The sequence below is a fragment of the Triturus cristatus genome, chromosome 1_2 (assembly GCF_964204655.1).
Source record: "Triturus cristatus chromosome 1_2, aTriCri1.1, whole genome shotgun sequence".
In the NCBI taxonomy this organism is placed as follows: Eukaryota; Metazoa; Chordata; class Amphibia; order Caudata; family Salamandridae; genus Triturus; species Triturus cristatus.
The window spans coordinates 529,545,932-529,563,936 of NC_140580.1; the positions used below are offsets into that span (position 1 = coordinate 529,545,932).

Here is an 18,005-nt window from a genome sequence, read left to right on the forward strand (position 1 = left end):
CATCTTTCAACAGCATTATGATCAACACCCCAAGACCTGTCACCTGGACAGACCATGCCATTGTTAGGTTTACAATCAACATAAACCAAGAAGAGCCCCCACACTAGGCCTAGCACACCGCCACTGGAACAACCTAATAGAGGTGGACTGGATGGCCATTCTACAAGAGAAAAACCAGAACCCATAGGCATCTGGGCATTCAACATCGAGAACTTCAACAAGTGGATCACCAGCTGCGCCAACACTCTGGCCTCCATTGAATGAAGCAACACAGCAAAAACCTGAACACAACCTGGCTGGTACACAGAGCACCTCCAAATTACCAAGCAACACTGTAAACAACTGGAAGAGAAATGGAGAACCAGCAAAGGGGAAGTGGAAAAAGACTCCTTCAGAACTGCCCAGAGGAGGTACCACCAGCTCATCCAAGAAACCAAGAAGGTCCTAGTCGAATGAATAAACACAAGCTCCAACAGCAGCAATGAAATCTTCGCAAATATCAAAGGCTTCACCACGCCCAGCTGTCACCGGAAACATCGACCTATCACAAAGTCTGTGCAAAACCCTTTCTGACTACTTCTGCAGCAAAAATGAAACCATATACAGCACATTCCCCCTGCAACCGGAACCCTTAGAAGCTCCAGAAGTCTCCAGTGATGAAGGATGTCAACAAGCGCACTACACAAGACACCATTATCACAGAAGAATCCACAACTACCATGAAGACCATTGTCTCTGGGGCTGTGGTGGACCCCTGCCCCCACTACACTTTTGACAAAGGAGCTTTCTCTTATCAGTGAGGCCCTCACCTCATCCTTAACACCTCATCAGTACAGTCACCTTTGCGGAATCAGGGAAACACGCAGCCAGCAACACCCTCCTAAAGAAACCCTCAGCTGACCCGACCAAACTCTCCAGTTATTGATCAATATCTCTCCTACCCTACCCAGCCAAAGTCCTGGAAAAAGCTGCCAGCTTGCGCCTTGCGGACCACCTCACCAAACACAAGCTTCTCGATTCCACAAAATCAAGATTCAGACCTAACCACAGCATGGAAACTGCCTTTTTAAAAGCAACAGATGACATTCGGATGATCCTTAATGTGGGAAAACATAGCTCTCATCCTTCTAGACCTATCAGCAACCTTTGACACCGTCTACCACCCCATCCTAATCCAGCAACTCCTTGAAGCAGGCATCCATGGATTCACTAGACCTGGGTGCAATTGCAATTACGCCAGAGTAATCTGAGTAATCTCAGTAATTCTGCATCCCTCTTTTTAAGTAGAATTACTGATAATTTTGTGATTACTCCTGCTTGTATAATTTGGGGGGAAAAAATCCTCCCGCATGAGCACATTGCACAACCGGCCACTCACACTCACTATTAGTTTTCTGCTGCATTTAGCGTTATTTCTTAGCTCAGAAATGCACCCTAGTGATGAATACAGGCCCCAGCTAGGCCCGTAAAATACAAGGGTTCGCTCTCCTGTAACGGAAGCTAGAAGGAAGTTGGCACGGAAACTGCAAATACAAAGACAGAGTTTATTAACCCTTAAGGGTGGTCCTACAACCTACACAACACTCTTCAGTATTGCGTAGAGTAGCACAAAGAACTTGCGTACGTGGTCCCCTTTTATACACAACAGAGGGGCTCATAAGTGGGTGGATACAACATAGAGCAAAATTCATTACCATTTATGGACATTTTCGATACAGGATCAATATATGGGCGGAGTTAACAATTTCCTGAGCCCGCGAAAACATGGTCAAACAAGGACTAACTGATAACAGATGTGGTCAAGTCTGGACATGCGCCAGACGGACAAAGGAGCTATTTATAGACTGTTACTAGGCAGATTACAAGAGCAACTAGCGAAAAGGTAGGACTCTTCTCGTGCAACGCACGTGGAGACATGACAGTACAAAATGGAGTCCGGACATTAGTCAACATAAGACAAGAAACACATTTTAACTATAGTGAATTCATGTCTTCAGTGAATGCTTAATCATATCGCTGTTTTAGTTTTCAACACTAGCGCTAAATGCTGGAAGTAAGTGGGGGACAAATCCTACCACAAGAGCATATTTAGTGAGAGCAGAAATACCAATAATTACATGTTTACTCCTGCTTACATAATTTGGAAGGAAATCCTACTGCGGAGGCACATTGTGCGAGTGGCCACTCGTGCTCGCTCTTCGTATTCTGTTGCATTCAATGTTATTTTTAAGTGCAAAGTGCAACCTTGGGTCGTTTTTGGACTCCAGGGCACATTCTTGTGGTAAGAAACATTGATAAATGCAGAATTACACTTCTTGCGTAGTTCTGCATAATCACACGGAATTCTTGGGTAATTCTCCATGATTACGCTGCACTGAATTACGAGCTGCGTCCACCTTAGGACTTATCCTCAAATGGGTCTGCTCTTTCCTCGCCGAAAGAACCCAAACCTTCAAATGCTCCCTATGCCTCTGAAGCAAGAGATCTTATTTGAGGAGTCCCACAGGGCTCCTCGCTCAGCCCAATGCTTTTCAACTTCTACATGACTCTGCTGTCTGATATCATATGAGCTCACGACAGAAATATCCTCACTTACTCAGATGATACACAACTGATACTGTCCCTCTCTTGGACATAGTACCCAACACCAGGAACCAGCTCATAACATGCATGACAGAATTAGCCACCTGGATAAAATCCAGTTTACTCAAATTGGACTCTAACAAGACTGTGGTGGTTGTCTTCAGGAAGAACACCTCACCATGGGACATCACCTCATGGCCCACAGACTTCTACCCACTGCCAAGCCCTGTTCGCAAGCGAGAAACCTCAGAATCATCATAGGCAACAAACTGGACATGACCTCCCAAGTGAACACAGTGGTATCTACCTACTTCAACACCCTAAGGATGGTGAAGGAAATCTTCAAGTGGGTACCAGACAATACCAGGAAAATTATCACCCAACCCCTTATCACCAGCAGACTAGACTATGGAAATACCCTGTACGAAGGGATTAGCAACCAGCTCACAAGAAGATTGATGACTGCCCAATAATCTGCAGACAGTCTAGTCCTCGACCTCCCATGCAGAGCCCACATCTCATCACATCACACCACACCTTCGACAACTCTACAGGCTACCGATACATAAGTGCACACATTTAAAACTCCTCACCAACACCTACAAACTTCTCCACAACATTGGTCCTGCCTTCCTGAACAGCTGCATTCACTTCCAACAAACTTTCAGGCACCTCTGATCTGTCGTCTCTCAGTAGTACAGACTCCAATCATACACAAAATCAGAGCAGGGGGCCATGCCTACTCACACCTGGGCCCTTAAGCCTGGAACAACCTCCCACAACACATCTGAGCCTCCACCTCTCTGTTTGACTTTCGCAAGAAGCTGAAGACCTGCTCTTTTGAGTTTGCCCCTAGGTCTGGCCCCACACACCTGCTACAGAGTGCCTGGGTACCCTCACAGGTAAATAGTGTGCTATGAAAACACCAATGACATAACCATGTCTGTTAACCTAGCTGTCCTTCATTGGGCAGGAAAAGCCTCTGTTGATAGAATGGAGCTGGGTGTGATAGCACTTTACACTTTCCTTAGAGCAACCCCTTACAGGCAGCAAGATAGGATAGTAAATTAACTCTCACAGTGGAAATGTAACCTTTATCCAGGGTGCTCAGTAAGAGGCGGGATGATAATTACTGCCATTAGTGTGGCCCTTGCAGCACTAACAGATATGTTACCTTCCAGCCTCGGTTTCACGCATTTCTGGTAGACCAGAGTCTGGTTCAGCTTATGGACTGTAACATCTTCAGCGCTTTTGATGTTCTGTTATCATTACAGCGGCTTAGCAAGAGGGGGTAGGGGGGCAGTTCGCTCGGGCGGCACAAGTTTTGGGGGCGGTGCACCACCCACCCCCTCTTACCCACGGCCGTCACAGGGCAGCAGACGCTGGGACTGTGGCCCCCCCCCCCGCTCTCACCTGTGCCCGTCGCAGAGCAGCAAAACGCCCGACCGCCATTGGCGCCAAAAGGTCTAGCTATGCCACTGTATCATTAGCGTTGGTGTCTCGTTAGTGTTGATGGATCAATGTGTTATGGAGTTTTAAGGGTGTTGCTTGAGGTCTTGTCAATAGGCATAGGTATTGTGTGGGTTATTTGTCTTGCTGTATAACTGGCCCATAGTTACATGACTGAATGCATTGAGGAGTGGTATAGTATAGACATAACTTACAAGTGACCCTAATAAAGGGTTGGCATTTCCCCACCGCAACGTTAATAATACTGGGGTACCTGAAACTCTGAGGATGGGGAAAATACTGTCCTTTATGGGTTGGACTGAGGGTGTAAAAGGAACTGAGGAAATAACAGTATTGGCCTTTTATTCCATCTGGCATCTCCCTGCAGAGACTTGAGCCGCTGGTATCTGTTTTTTTAAAGTGAATGGCTGCTGGCTCTGTGTCCAACTCGCTGGGGTTTATGGACGTGTCAACATCAGGCAAAGAGAGAGAGAAAGAAAGAGAGGGGAGAGAGAGAGAGAGAGAGGAGAGAGAGAGAGAGAGAGAGAGAGAGAGAGGGGAAGAGAGAGATTGGAATGAAAGAGACAGGAAGAGGGCGGGAACTGGTTTTAATATTTTTTTTTTTTTGTCAGGGTTGCTTTTGGCTCCCTCCAGCCCTGAGCCCCATTCCCTGTTAACTCCTCATTTGGCACAGACGTTTACTTCAAGATTTCAGCTGCTCCCACCCAGCATCCAAAATCTCTGAGTGATAGTAAACAGATCCGCGCTGTCTGTGGATCTCATAATTCTGGCAGAGACAGTTACTGCTGTTACCGCCCCCATTGGAATCAAGGGGCCCCTTTATAATGAAAGCCCATGTTGGGACCCGGGTTTGCATGTTTGTTGCCAACTATTGATATGAAACTTTTGGAAGGGGCACATTTCTTCACTTCAGATATGTTATGTTGCATTGCTGAGCGATAGTGCAAAGTTATAAAATGCCACTGTTACTTATCTTTACCGAAGTCTATAAAGCGTGTTTTTAAAAATATACCTTCTCTGACAACTACACAATTTTGAGGTTTGCAGGCTGTGCACGTTTTAATAGCCCAAGGTAGGGGAGGGACCTTTGTCATTGGCAGCCAAAGCGGTAATAAAACCCAACGGTATCCTTCTGCATACAAAGGTGTACACAGTCTTCGAACATTGCACTTATAACGAATGACCTGCAAAAGTAATTAGCTCTGAAGATGCTATAAAGTAATGACGTGATAAGCCGTCCAACTTGAGCATCGAAAAATCTGAACATAAACTCAATAGGAAGCCACTGATGTACATTAAAACACTTTTTAACAGCACACTCTAACTTAGCTGACGTAAATCAGATGAGATGTCATTCATGTAAAATTGGAATCAGGCACTCATTGCCTGACCCAATGTACCAATCTCAATACGCGGTTAAAAGAATGTTTCTGTTCCGCAGATCACACATTTTGTTTTTATTTCGTCCAAAGGAAGTGGTGGAAACCAGCCTATGCACATGGCAAACTTCTTGTATACACTTCAGCTCTTTATTCTCAGTGGTAGAAAGTGACTTTTACTTGCTTTCTGCCATTTACCTATTCAGATAAATATGCTCACATAGATGAATTGTCTCTGTAGACCTGAGAGGGGATGGTTCTCTAAGATACCAGTTATGTTAGGTGCACTGGTATGTCTCAATTAGATTTGTATGTTCTCCTGTGTGAGATTATAATTTTTGTATGTAATAGTCTCATGTGTAGTCTGTAATGTGTTTTGATCGCTAATGAATTTTGTAGCCATTTATGAAAATTAAAGGTAAGAAGGGAATGTGAATATGAGGGACATTTGAGCAGGGCCTTGACAAAGGGTTGTATCACAGGACCACGCATGCATTTACAACGCATGCCTTTACCACACATCCATTACAATTCACTGCCTTTACCACACATTGCCTTCACAATGGAATCTTTTACCACGCATTTACCTTTATCATACCTGCCTTTACAATGCAAGGTAAGTATATATAAGGTAAATGAAACGTTTTAATATATATTTGTATATATATATATGTGTGTGTGTGTGTGCGTGTGTATATATATATATATAACACTTCTTTTTTTAATTGGCGGGATCCCCACTAAACCCTTTTTTAAGTTACTTTTACTACCCCATACCCCTACTCACCCCAAAACCCTAAAAACGCCCATTACCCCAATACCCATACTCGCCCCTTAACCCTAAAGACACCCTTACCACCCAATATCCCTACCTACCCACAAAATACCCTTACAATCCTATACTCCTACCCACCCCTAAACCCTAAAAACACCCTTGCCACCCGATATCACTACCGACCCCTAAGCCCTAAAAACACCTTTACCACCCAATAGACTCACGCATCCCTAAACCACTAAAAACATTACCGCCCAATACCCCTACCCACCCCATTCCTAAATGTTATATATATATATATATTCACTGAAAAAACCATAGGTTTCACACAAGTTATAGTTAGCTGTACATTTCACTCGTAAAAAAACAATGAAATTCCCCCGTTATAGTTAGTGCAGGCAACTATAACTCACGCGACCGCAATCCTCTGCTGATGCTAATACTGTATTTAGACACTTATTTGCCCATGTCTTCTTCCATTAAATTTTAGCTATACATATATTACAAATATTTTTTTTTCATAAAGACACATATGTCATCAGCAGAGGATTGCGGTCGCGTGAGTTATAGTTGCCTGCACTAACTATAACGGGGGAATTTCATTGGTTTTTTACGAGTGAAATGTACAGCTAACTATAACTTGTGTGAAACCTATGGTTTTTTCAGTGAATTTGCAAGGTTTTTTAAATGCTAATTCCTAACTATAACGTGTGTGAAACCTATGGTTTTTTCAGTGAATTTGTACGGTTTTTTAAATGCTAAGTTACTTTACGCCATTCGTGGCGTGCGCGCCCAGTTAACGCAGTTCGTTCCGTGCGCGCACAGTGAGAACGCGGTGCGCTTCGCGCACCGCGCGCCCACTTTACGCAGTTAGTGCCGTGCACGCACAGTGGTCACGCGGTGCGCTGCGCGCACCGCGTGCCCACGTTATGCGGGATGGGCCATGTACGCACGATGCGCTTCGCGCACCGTGCGCACATGGGGGACATATTATGCGCTTCGTTGTGAAAAGGTATTCATTTGTATTTTTCATTTTTGCTATAAGCCTTGCACAAATGGTGCCCTTCGGGCACCATTTGCACACGGGGTGGGGATAATGTGGATAATTTTTTTTAATTTTAACCGTACGCGTACGGTAAGCGTAATCGGCGATTTTTCGAAAAAAATAAAATTGTTTTTTTGGCCTTGGGGGTTGTTTGGGGACACCTATATTGATGCTGGGTGGTTAAGAACTGAATATACTGCCCCTTTAGATGGTTTTTGTCTTTGTTTTTGCTGCCCCCCTCAGAGTGCGAGAGAGAAAATGGAGGCCGCCGCTTCCTGGTTTCGACCGATTCGAATGTTTACTTAGATCGAACAGCCAATCAGAATCGCGCTCGCGCTCGCGCACGTCACCGTACGCGTACGGTAAGCGCACCGTAAGCGCACCGTAAGCTGGCTCAGATATATATATTGATTTAAAGGCTATTTTCTCAGAATCTACTGAACAGATTTACACCAAACCTACAAAAGGCACTTCCTTGACCTGTAGACTACCTCTCTGCCAAATTTCAAGGAACTCTGTTCAGCCGTTCGGGCTGTAGCTGTGTCTAAAGGTCCTATGGAAAAATGCATGGGAAAAACGTGTTTTGGGACCCCCCTTTTATCTCAGCCCCCGCTTGACGAATCCCCCCGAGACTTTCAGGGTAGGAGCGGAGCGTAGCGCCCCACCTATTTTGAAAATTATGCGAGGATTCGTCGACCGGCGCCAAAGTTATTCAAAATAGAATGTTGCGGTTTTCCTATGGAAACAGGGTCCTAACTATAACTACCTACTGGCGACCGCCAGTAGGTAATATATATATTCACACGCATACCTACATACACACATGTGCACACACACATAAGACACACACTTAGTTTAAATATACTTACTTTGTATGGTAAAGGCTTCCGTGGTAAAGGCATTGTCTGTTAATAGATGCATGGGAATGGCATTGCGTGGTTCCTACTGTGTGGTAAAGGCTGTTTCCCTGACAAAGCCCATGAAAGAGGCAAACATGTTTGATGTTATGAGATGTGCCACAGAAAACGCTCTGATTGAAAGATTACTGTAATGCAGTCACAATTAAGCCTTAAATCACTTAGGTGCCCAGGTGGTTAGTGTTGTTCTTTCAGTTGCATGCCTGTACCAAAGACACTTTTACGATGCAGTTCTCACTGTTTATGTTTTCAAATGTGATACTACATACAGTGATTTGATCAATTCATATTGTAACATTGTGGTTCATGCATGTCTCGAAATTCAGCAGGTCGCCACCTGCCCAGCGCCTTCATTGCAAGTGACTCACTAAAATCCCTGTTCTTTACCTGCTCTGGATTTACTGTTACCGAAGAGCCAGGTAATGTCCAGACTGAGAAATTAATAGGGACCCCTTATTTTGGAGTAATGATGTGGGCAAAAGTGTTTTCATTGGAGACGGCCATAATTTTAGTTTTGTGTGATAGCCAGCTTTGAACTTTTGAGAGTGTGGAGTTAAGTCATTGAATGTCGGTAAGAGAGGATATTTCTAGGTAAAGCTGGGTGTCGTCGGCATATAAGTGGTACGAGATATTTGCTTGTTTTAGAATGGTGGTGAGGGGTTCCATATAAATGTTGAAGAGTGTGGGAGAGAGGACCGAGCCTTGTGGCACACCTCGGGTTAAGGGCGAGATGTGGGACATGGAGCTGTTGATTTTGACGAGTTGGGAATGGTTAAGTAGAAATGAAGATAACCAATTCAGAACAGTGCCATCAGCTCTGATGCATTTTTGAAGGGCATCTAGAAGTAGCTTGTGATCAACTGTGTGGAAAGCCGCCAAGAGGTCAAGGAGGACAAGCAGGCAGCATCTGTTTGAGTCAAGGGAGCTGTGTATGTCATTTGTTATGCTCAGTATAGCTGTTTCAGTACTGCATCCCTTCCTGAAACCAGACTGCTGTGAGTCAAGTAGGTTGTTGGTGTCTAGGTGTTGGTTGAGTTGTGAGAAAACATATTTCTCAATGATGTCTGCTAGGAAAGGAAGGCTGGTGCTGGGTCTAAAGTTCTTGGGTACGTTCTGGTCTAAATCGGGTTGTTTCAGCAGGGGGGTTACTTGGGCTGCTACCCGACTGCCTCAAACAAGGCCATTGTTAAGAAGCTGTTAATGATCTTGGTCCATAGAGGGGTTAGGGTACGATTGAGGTTTTTAGCCAGAGCGGCAGGTGGTGGATCTGTGAAGTGGGTTGAGGGTTTGGAATTGGCAATCACCATTCTCTTGGGAAGCAGGGCTGCTTCTAGCCATTCCATCTCAAAGTTTCAATACTGCAACAGCGAAAAAGAGAAGCCCCACAGATAATATTTCTGCATTAATGCAACCAGAGGGTGGAGAGATATACTGCTTGCAGCAAGAGGTTCGGAATTGCCTACTCAGAAAATAACTGAAAGCTTCAATCTTCCTTCACGGTTAAGGCCTCAAATCACAACCAACAAAACAAAGGACTGAAGGAAAGAAAAGATTAAAACAGACCATACTATGTTTAGTATACAATCCTGAATGCAGATTTGAGAGCCACTGAGCAAATCGGTTCCTTAATAAAGGTGGCAAACCAGATAAAATCATGGTGGTTACATACTACAAACATACATTTAGTTTATATTCTGGCAAATGATTTAAAATAACCAGATCTGTTAACCATTGCAAGAGCCTCCCAGGGGTATAAGTTCATCACCCCTAGACTTCCTGTGTGACTTGATGCAGTGAACACTATTATAGTTCTGCTTCTTGCACAACAGTAGGGGCATGGCCACTGTGATCCATAGGAGGTATGTCGACCTCTGTAGTACGTTAATCTGATTACTTGGGCAAAGGGACAACTTCTTAAGAATCTGCAAAAATGGTCCTCACAACCATTTGTTTCACGATTAATGTCTCTGAGGTTACCTACAGATTTTTTAGATTTAGCTACCAGTCAGCAGTAAGTATTCTGGGAATAGCAAATACAGTGCTTCTATTTTCTCTGATATGCAACATGCAAGAAATGGAGAAATAATCTGTTGTTTTACAAAAGTGTACATTATTATTTCTTTTCTGTTTTTTTTGTAGGCTCCTTCATTTGCTGACAGCATCAACACACTCTTTGCCCCTTTGCTCATCTCATGCATGACCATCCTAGACAAACTCAAGGATATCTATACTTGTTTTACGACTGAGAATGGACACATTTGTGTGCTTCACCTGGTATGTTCTTACTAACCAAAGCATGAGTGTCTCTCCAATGACATGCAGAAACATGTCTGCTTTCATAAACTTCTTCTCATCCTTTAAAACATAGCACTGTGTATTACTCAGTTTCAAACTGTATCTTGTTCCAAGAACAATTACACCTTAAGAAACATTATTGCCTTCTTACCAATTGGCCTTTGGTTTAGCAGTTTAAAAAATTTGTGAAGGTGCAAGTGTTTTCTGGACAGATGAAAAAGGTAAGTTTTGTGAACACTATAGAAGTTTGTTCTAAGGTGCCTGGGGTATGGTAACATCAATATTTAACGTGTGAATAGGTCTGGTGTTTCCTGCCAGTTCTTTGGAAATTATTTTGTTATGTTTTTTGCAAAACGTTATTGTTCCGTAAGCTGCCAGGCCCTCATTAATTCTAAAAAATTGTCGAAAGACAAAAGTATTTTTCTGGTAGCAAAAAAGTACACATTACCTTGGTGCACCCAGCACTGAAGGGAAGTACCTTATGTGTGGTTCAGCTCCTTGTGAAAGGGCAGCATGCTGTAACTCCCATTTAAGTCATTAAATGGCTCAAGTGGGCTAAAATTGCCCCTTGATGTATGCTGGAGTAAGTGTACGAAACACTTTAATGACACGGTCACAGACTAATGAATGAAGTTGCTCTGGTGGGGGGGAATATTATGATTTTGGAACGACTGAACTATGCACTTGTGCACTTCAAATTCAAATCATACTGTTCTCAATTTGCAAAATGTTTTACTGCTGTTCTTAGTCAATTCTGTTTTTAGTCTGTTCATATTTTTTAGTCAATCTTTTCTTGTTGTTACTGAAAGTAATATTTTTAAGGGAGCGAGTGGCAGGATTTTCTTCTCATTTCCTGTTCCTCCATGCTGACACCGCTAGAGGCGACATCTTTGTTTGGCAGCACTCTAGTTGTATGGTTCAGATGCTCAATTAGATGAGCTCTGCTTGCAAAAACACAACCACGGCATGGACGCGCATAACTGGTGAGTCGCTGGTGTGCCTCCGGCGCACCAAAGGCAAGCCCGTTTGCCCTCTCTGCATCCCACTAGCCACTATGTTGGATTTAACCCAAACAGCACCACGCGGATCAGTTATACTTCAGAGAAATTGCAGGTGCTTAATTTTAATACCTGTAAGTCTCCTTTACCCCTTAGGATGGACGCTATTTTTTGCATGAATTTTAAAATGTTTGTACATATTACAAATATGGGCATAAAGAGTAGTAGGGGCATTGTTAGGGGGCAGACTGTTCTGAAAGCTACCCTATTTAACATTTGCTCTCTACAGAAACACTCTTTAGATATCTATATTCTTTTAATTGACCCAAAATTTGATGTACTGTTTATGACTGAAACCTGGATGAAAGAAGACTTGTCCCCAGACATCGAACTTGCTTTCTCTGAGAACTATGAATGCATGCATCCGGACCGTGACGTAAAATTTAAGGAGGACTTGATATCGCATTTAAAAACAGCCTTTTATGTTCTACTTTTCAATTTGAGTACTTGAAAGGTGTGGAGGCTTTGGGTTTTTGTACATCTCTCAATGCGCTAACCTCTTTCACTGGGGCCATAATTTACTGCCCCCAGGGCTCTGCAGGGGAATTTATTAATTCCCTAGATTTGATCATCGTGCTCATTGTAATAAAGTACACAAATTTACTATCCAAGGAGATTGAAATCTCAAAATGGACGACAGAGAAAACAAAATGGCCGGATCCAAGAGAGACTACTGCTTCTCTCAATCTTATATTGAACCTTTCTTGACCTACCCACAGGGCATTGCATACTATTGACCTGATTCTATCCATTACCTCCATTGTTATGGAGACACTTTCTTTTTATTTTTTTATTTTTTTTTTTTTTGAAACCGTTTATTGCAGTTTGTAAAAGTTACAGGTATGGGCCTACAACCATCCGGCCGGCCGCTAGAATGACAAAAGCATATTGCATACATACAGTAAAAGTCTCTCGGCAGTGCAGAGCAGTGAAACAGGAGTAATCAATGGTGCAGGCCACACAGCTCCAAGCCCACAGTACGGTTCCCTTTTCATGAAACAAAACAACACCAAAAAACCACACCCGCAAGGCAACCCGCGATCCAAAGTGACAGCACGTGCTCCATAAGTGGGGGATCCAAACCAGCAGTAGAACTCTGGAGAGGGGAATGGGAATAGATCAGGGACTGGGGGACCGCGCGCCCGCGGCCGAGGGAGGGGGGCCGTCTAGGGAGACGGAGCAGGCGAGGCAGCCGGTAGCAGTGGTGGCTCACAAATACCCCCGCGGTAGGCGTTCCAGGGGCCCCAGAGTTTCACCCACGCCCCAGGCTTACCTCTCGCCACATACACCACCTTTTCACGAAACATACACCAATCCATATGCTCTTTCCAGGCCGACACCGCAGGGGGCCTCTGGGATCCCCACAATTGAGCAATGTCGCGCTTGGCTATCATGTATCCCAGAGTCACCCACCGCGTCTGCGGGACCGAATAGTCATTCGGTTCCCATACATTCAGCAAGCATCTCCTCGCTTCAGGCAGCAGCGCGACACGCGTAACCACACGCAGGACCTCATGCACACCACGCCAGAATCGCTCCACCTTCGGGCACTCCCACAGTATATGCATGAAAGTCGCCAACGCACCACAGCCACGCTTACACATTCCGTCACCAGCAAAACCCATACGCAGAAGCCTTGGCCCCGTCACGTAAACCCGGTGAAGAATCTTGAGCTGGACGAAACGAAGGCGAGCCGGGATGGCCACCTCTTTCGGAGAGGCCACCGCGGAAATCCAATCCTCGTCGTCCAGCTCCAGCCCGTCGGCAACCCAAGCCACGCGGAGACTAGTCAGCAGGCACGATCTATCGTTGATCAGTTTTTTGTATATGAGGGAGATCGTGCTGTCCGGGACATGGCCATCTAGGACTCTGTCCTCCAGGGGGGAAGACTCCGGAATGGATGCGACATCCGGGAAGACGGAGCCCAGCGCATGGCGGACCTGTAGGTACCGAAAGTACTCACTGCCCTGCAGCTGGAACTCCGCCTGCAGCGTCTCAAAAGTTTTGAATCCCCCCCCTCGTCCAGAGATCTCCCACCGTGCTGATTCCGATCGTGTCCCACTTCTCGAAGCCCTTCGACGTCCACAGGGAGCCCAACCTCTCAGACGCATACAGCGGTGACGCCCGGGTCAAACGGTCCTTCCACCCCATAGCTGCATTAGCCGCGTGCCAGACACGCACCATGACACGCGTCGGTCCCGTCAAACGGGAGTCGGGCGCGCCAGCGTAGAGCGCTCGCTTGTAATCGCCACCGGGCAGGAGCATCTTATCCATCTCAAATGCCGGGTTCAAGGCGGGCCCGTAAAGGCCATGATTAATTGCAGCTAGTTGGGAGGCCCAGTAATACCGTTTAATGTCAGGGAGGGCGACCCCCCCATCGTACCACGGGAGCGTCAATTTAGCCAGAGCAATGCGCGGCCTCCCGTCCCAGAACAGGCGCCGCTGGAGGCCCTCCACCTCACGGAAATAGCGTGCCGGGACCAAGTCCATAGTATTCTGGAGGGCGTAGAGGAAGCGTGGCAGGGACATCATTTTAAACAAGGCCGCTCGGCCGAGAGGCGAGAGCGGCAGACGCCGCCAGCGCACCACGTCCTCCCTCAAGCGCCGGAGGGGGGGTAGCAAATTCCGCTCATAGCGGGCCTCCGGGTCAAGAGTGATATAGATACCCAGGTACCGAAAACCTTGGGAGGCAATCTGGATCGGACAGTCCCGTGGTAGGGCCGGAGCCTCCCCGGAAAGCACATAGACACAGGATTTCGCCCAGTTGATGACCAGGCCTGAGTTGCGACCGAATGAGCGCAAAACATCAACCAGGACGATCAGTGATTTACGCGGGGAGGCGAGATACAGAAGGATATCGTCAGCATAGAGGGACACACGGTCCTCATGCTCGGGGGTCCAGCGGAGACCACGGATAGAAGGGTGCCACCGCAGCCACTCCGCCAGGGGCTCCAGGGCCAGGGCAAACAGGAGAGGCGACAGGGGGCAACCCTGTCGCGTACCCCTCCCCAGCGCGAATGGGGCCGAGACTCGCCCATTCACTACCACCTGCGCCAATGGGCCCGAATATAGCAATTTGACCCAGCTAATGAAACCCGGGCCAAACCCGAATTTCGCCAGCATCGCCCAGATGTATGGCCATTCAAGCGTATCGAACGCCATGGTGGCGTCCAAGGACGCCAAGATGGCCGGCTCCCGCACAAATGGGACACGCGCGAGCACCCCGTGCAAGCGCCGCAGATTGAGCGCCGTGTTGCGGTGCGGTATAAAGCCAGATTGGTCTTGGTGGACCAAATCGCCCACCACGCCAACCAACCTGTTGGCCAACACCTTGGCGAGGATTTTGGGCTCCGCGTTCAAAAGCGAAATCGGCCTATAGGATGTGACCCGTTCACGGGGCTTCCCCTCCTTATGGATCACCACAATTGTGGCCAGACGCTGGTCCGGCGGGAGGGAACCCCGCGAGTGGGCCGCCAGGAACATCGCGCGCAGGTGGGGCGCCAACACATCCGGGCGTAGCTTGTAGAGCTCGATGGGAATACCATTGGGGCCCATGGCCTTGCCGGATGCAACCGAGCGAATAGCCAAGGCAATTTCGTCCGAGGTGGGAGGGGCGTCCAGCGAATCCCTGTCCTCCACCGTTAGGGAGGGCAGTGCGATGTCCCGAAGCAGGGCATGGGAATCTGCCTCCGAGCAGGGGGAAACCGGGGAGTAGACTTCGCGGAAATAATCCGCGAAGCAGGAGACAATGGCTTCCGGCTCAGTGACACACGCACCATCAACACTCTCAATCAAAGGCACCACGCGGCTCGCTCTCTCCCTCTTATCCAACCACGCAATCAATTTGCCAGCCTTATCACCCACATCATACAATCGCCCCTGCTGCTCTCTACTGAGGCCCCTGGCCGCCTCCGTGACGAGGGCCCGATAGGCCGCCTGCTTTAGGTGTAGAACATGCAACTTGTCGTCTGTTACCCCGCTCCCCAGGTCACCCTCCAGTTCTGCAATCTCGGCCTCTACCCGGGTCACCTCCTCCCGCTCGCGCCGCCGGGCATGGGAGATAAAGGAGAGGGAGACACTTTCTTAATGGCATTTGCATGGTCCCTCCCCAGACAAAGGGAATGCAAACCCACTCTTACTATTCCCTCAGTTAGGCCATGGAAAAAAGGTTTGATGCCCAAATTACAGGAGATTTTAGCACTCTCTATGCCCGTGCTATTGGGAGACACCAATAATGATGCCAAGACAGTGAACAAATGGCTCCTTGATGTCGTGGATGTTTTTGCCCCTTTTAATGTTCAAGTGAAAGGGAAACCGAGGTTTACTCCATCAGCTCCATGGTTCTCCTCTGAACTTTTTAGAAAGAAAATATTGTAAAAGGCTTGAATCTATTTTAAGAAGGGAGTTTCTGGACAGTGATAAAGTAGTGTAAAAACAGGCTCTCTGCATATATCATAACAATATTAAATTGGCAAGGAGTAACTTTTATACTCTGAAAGATAGATAAGCCAATAACAGCCCTAAGGAAATCAATAAAATTGTGTCCCTCTTATGGACCCAAAAGCTCAAACTCCACCACCGGAATCCAGAAGTTTATGTCAGAAGTTGAATGACTTCATTGAAATAAAAAAAAATATCGTCAAAATTGAGACAAACATATTAGCGTTGCACACTACCCAGCCCCCGGAATCTGCCCCATGCCTCTTGTTTCCCCTCCAGAAAATGAGCTTCTTTCATTTGTACTTCTGGGTGGGGAGGACCTGAATGCTTGTTTCCTGGCCTGTAATTCTGGTTCGCCTCAGGACCATGCCCCCCCCACTTTGTGAGGCAAATTGTAGATACAATTTGCCCAGTATATCTCAACGTGTTCTGCTCTTCCTTGCAGAGAGGCATAGTTCTTGACATATGGGAATAGGCCAGTTTCATTCCCTTATTGGAAAAAACCTTATCTTTGACAGTAACATTTTTTCCAATTTCAAACCAATCTCTCTCTTTCCTCTCGCCTCTAAACTCTGAGTTTGTTGAAACTCACAGTCTTCTCCACTCTTCCAAATCCAGTTTCCGTGCATGTCACAGCACTGAAACCACCCTATCGGAAATCACTGAGTCCCTGAAGAAGGCACTGGATGAGGGCCAAAACACCGCCATTGTTTTATTAGACCTGTTGGCGGCATCTGATACGGTCTATCATGATATTTTGCTTCAATGTTTTGCAAATATCATATTGGATGGACTGGCCCTGAAATGGCTCAAGTCCTTTCTAATGACTAGAGAACAGTCGGTGTGGATGAAGCCACATTTTTCCAAATGAAAAACCCCTCAGAGATCAGCTTTGAGTCCCATGCTGTTTAACATCTATATTTCCCCACTCGCCGCCCTGGTGGAGTCATTTAGTTTCATTATTTCATATGCGGATGACACTCGGCTAATATTCTCATAGAGGAGTGTCTTAGACACTGCTAAGGAAACTTTCCTTGCTTGATTGTGGGCTGTAATGGGCTGTCTTGGAGATTACCACTTGCAGTGTAACCCTGATAAGACCAAAATTCCCCTTTTCGGTCCCAACCCAACTCCAGGGTGGACTGGATACTGACCTAGTGACGATCCAGCCTCCCCTCTGCCCACTCAAGCAGTTAGAAATCTTGGGGTAATCTTCGATGACCAATTAAGTCTCATATTCTTTCTGTGGTGAAAAGTTGCTTTTGGACAATGAAGCCACTAAAAACATTCTTAACCTTCCTTCCGTGGGAAGCTCTAAAGTTGAAGCTTACATTTTATCCAGATTGGATTATTCAAATGCCTTGAACCTCTGCCTATCTTCCTTCCTTATTGAGCATCTTCAAGTAGTCCAGAAAACTGCAGCTCGCCTTCTCCTCAATCTCCCCAAGAGTTCCCCAGCACCTTCCTATCTTAAACAGCTTCACCCGCTTCCAGTCAATAAAAGGGTTATATTTTAAGCCTTTGTGTTTCCCCACTGTGCTCTCTACCACAGAGGACCACATTACCTGAATTCGAGAATCTAGCATTGCCAGCTGCTCAGGACTTTGAACACTGGAAAGGCTCGCCTGATAATGGTCCCTTGCTTTAAAAAGTCAACGTGTCCTTCTTGGTCTATGTGGCCAAAATCTGGAACCTACTCCCCTCTTCAACTTCGATATTTTGTTAAATGAGATTGCCTCTTGTAAACTACTAAAAACTCATGTATTGGGTCTTTAATCTCTATGTGTTAGTGCCTGGACACTCCCTGAATAGCTCTGAGGTCTATAAGTCATGTCATTCATTCATGAACTCTGGCTGAAAATCCCTTGAAGTAACTATGTTATTCATAATTTTAGTAAAATTAAATGTACTTGGCTATCACTGGCCTAATAAAGTTATAGGTCTGGCATTGGCTGCTAGCCTCGCTTTGGATAAAGAAGGGAAGAAAGTAAGTAAGGAAGGATGCGAAAAAATGAAGGAAGGCAGACAAGAAGGAAGAAGGTC

At 46.1% G+C, this 18,005-nt stretch overlaps 1 protein-coding gene across 2 annotated transcripts in view; it reads left to right on the top strand.

Moving 5' to 3' along the window:
* Positions 1–18,005, top strand: part of HPS1 (HPS1 biogenesis of lysosomal organelles complex 3 subunit 1) — a 365,168-nt gene that overhangs the window by 51,903 nt on the left and 295,260 nt on the right. For both annotated transcript variants that reach the window (XM_085606326.1, XM_085606327.1), the window contains exon 4: positions 10,309–10,443. In XM_085606326.1, coding sequence (XP_085462452.1) covers positions 10,309–10,443 — 135 coding nt within the window. The remainder of the gene's footprint in view (positions 1–10,308; positions 10,444–18,005) is intronic.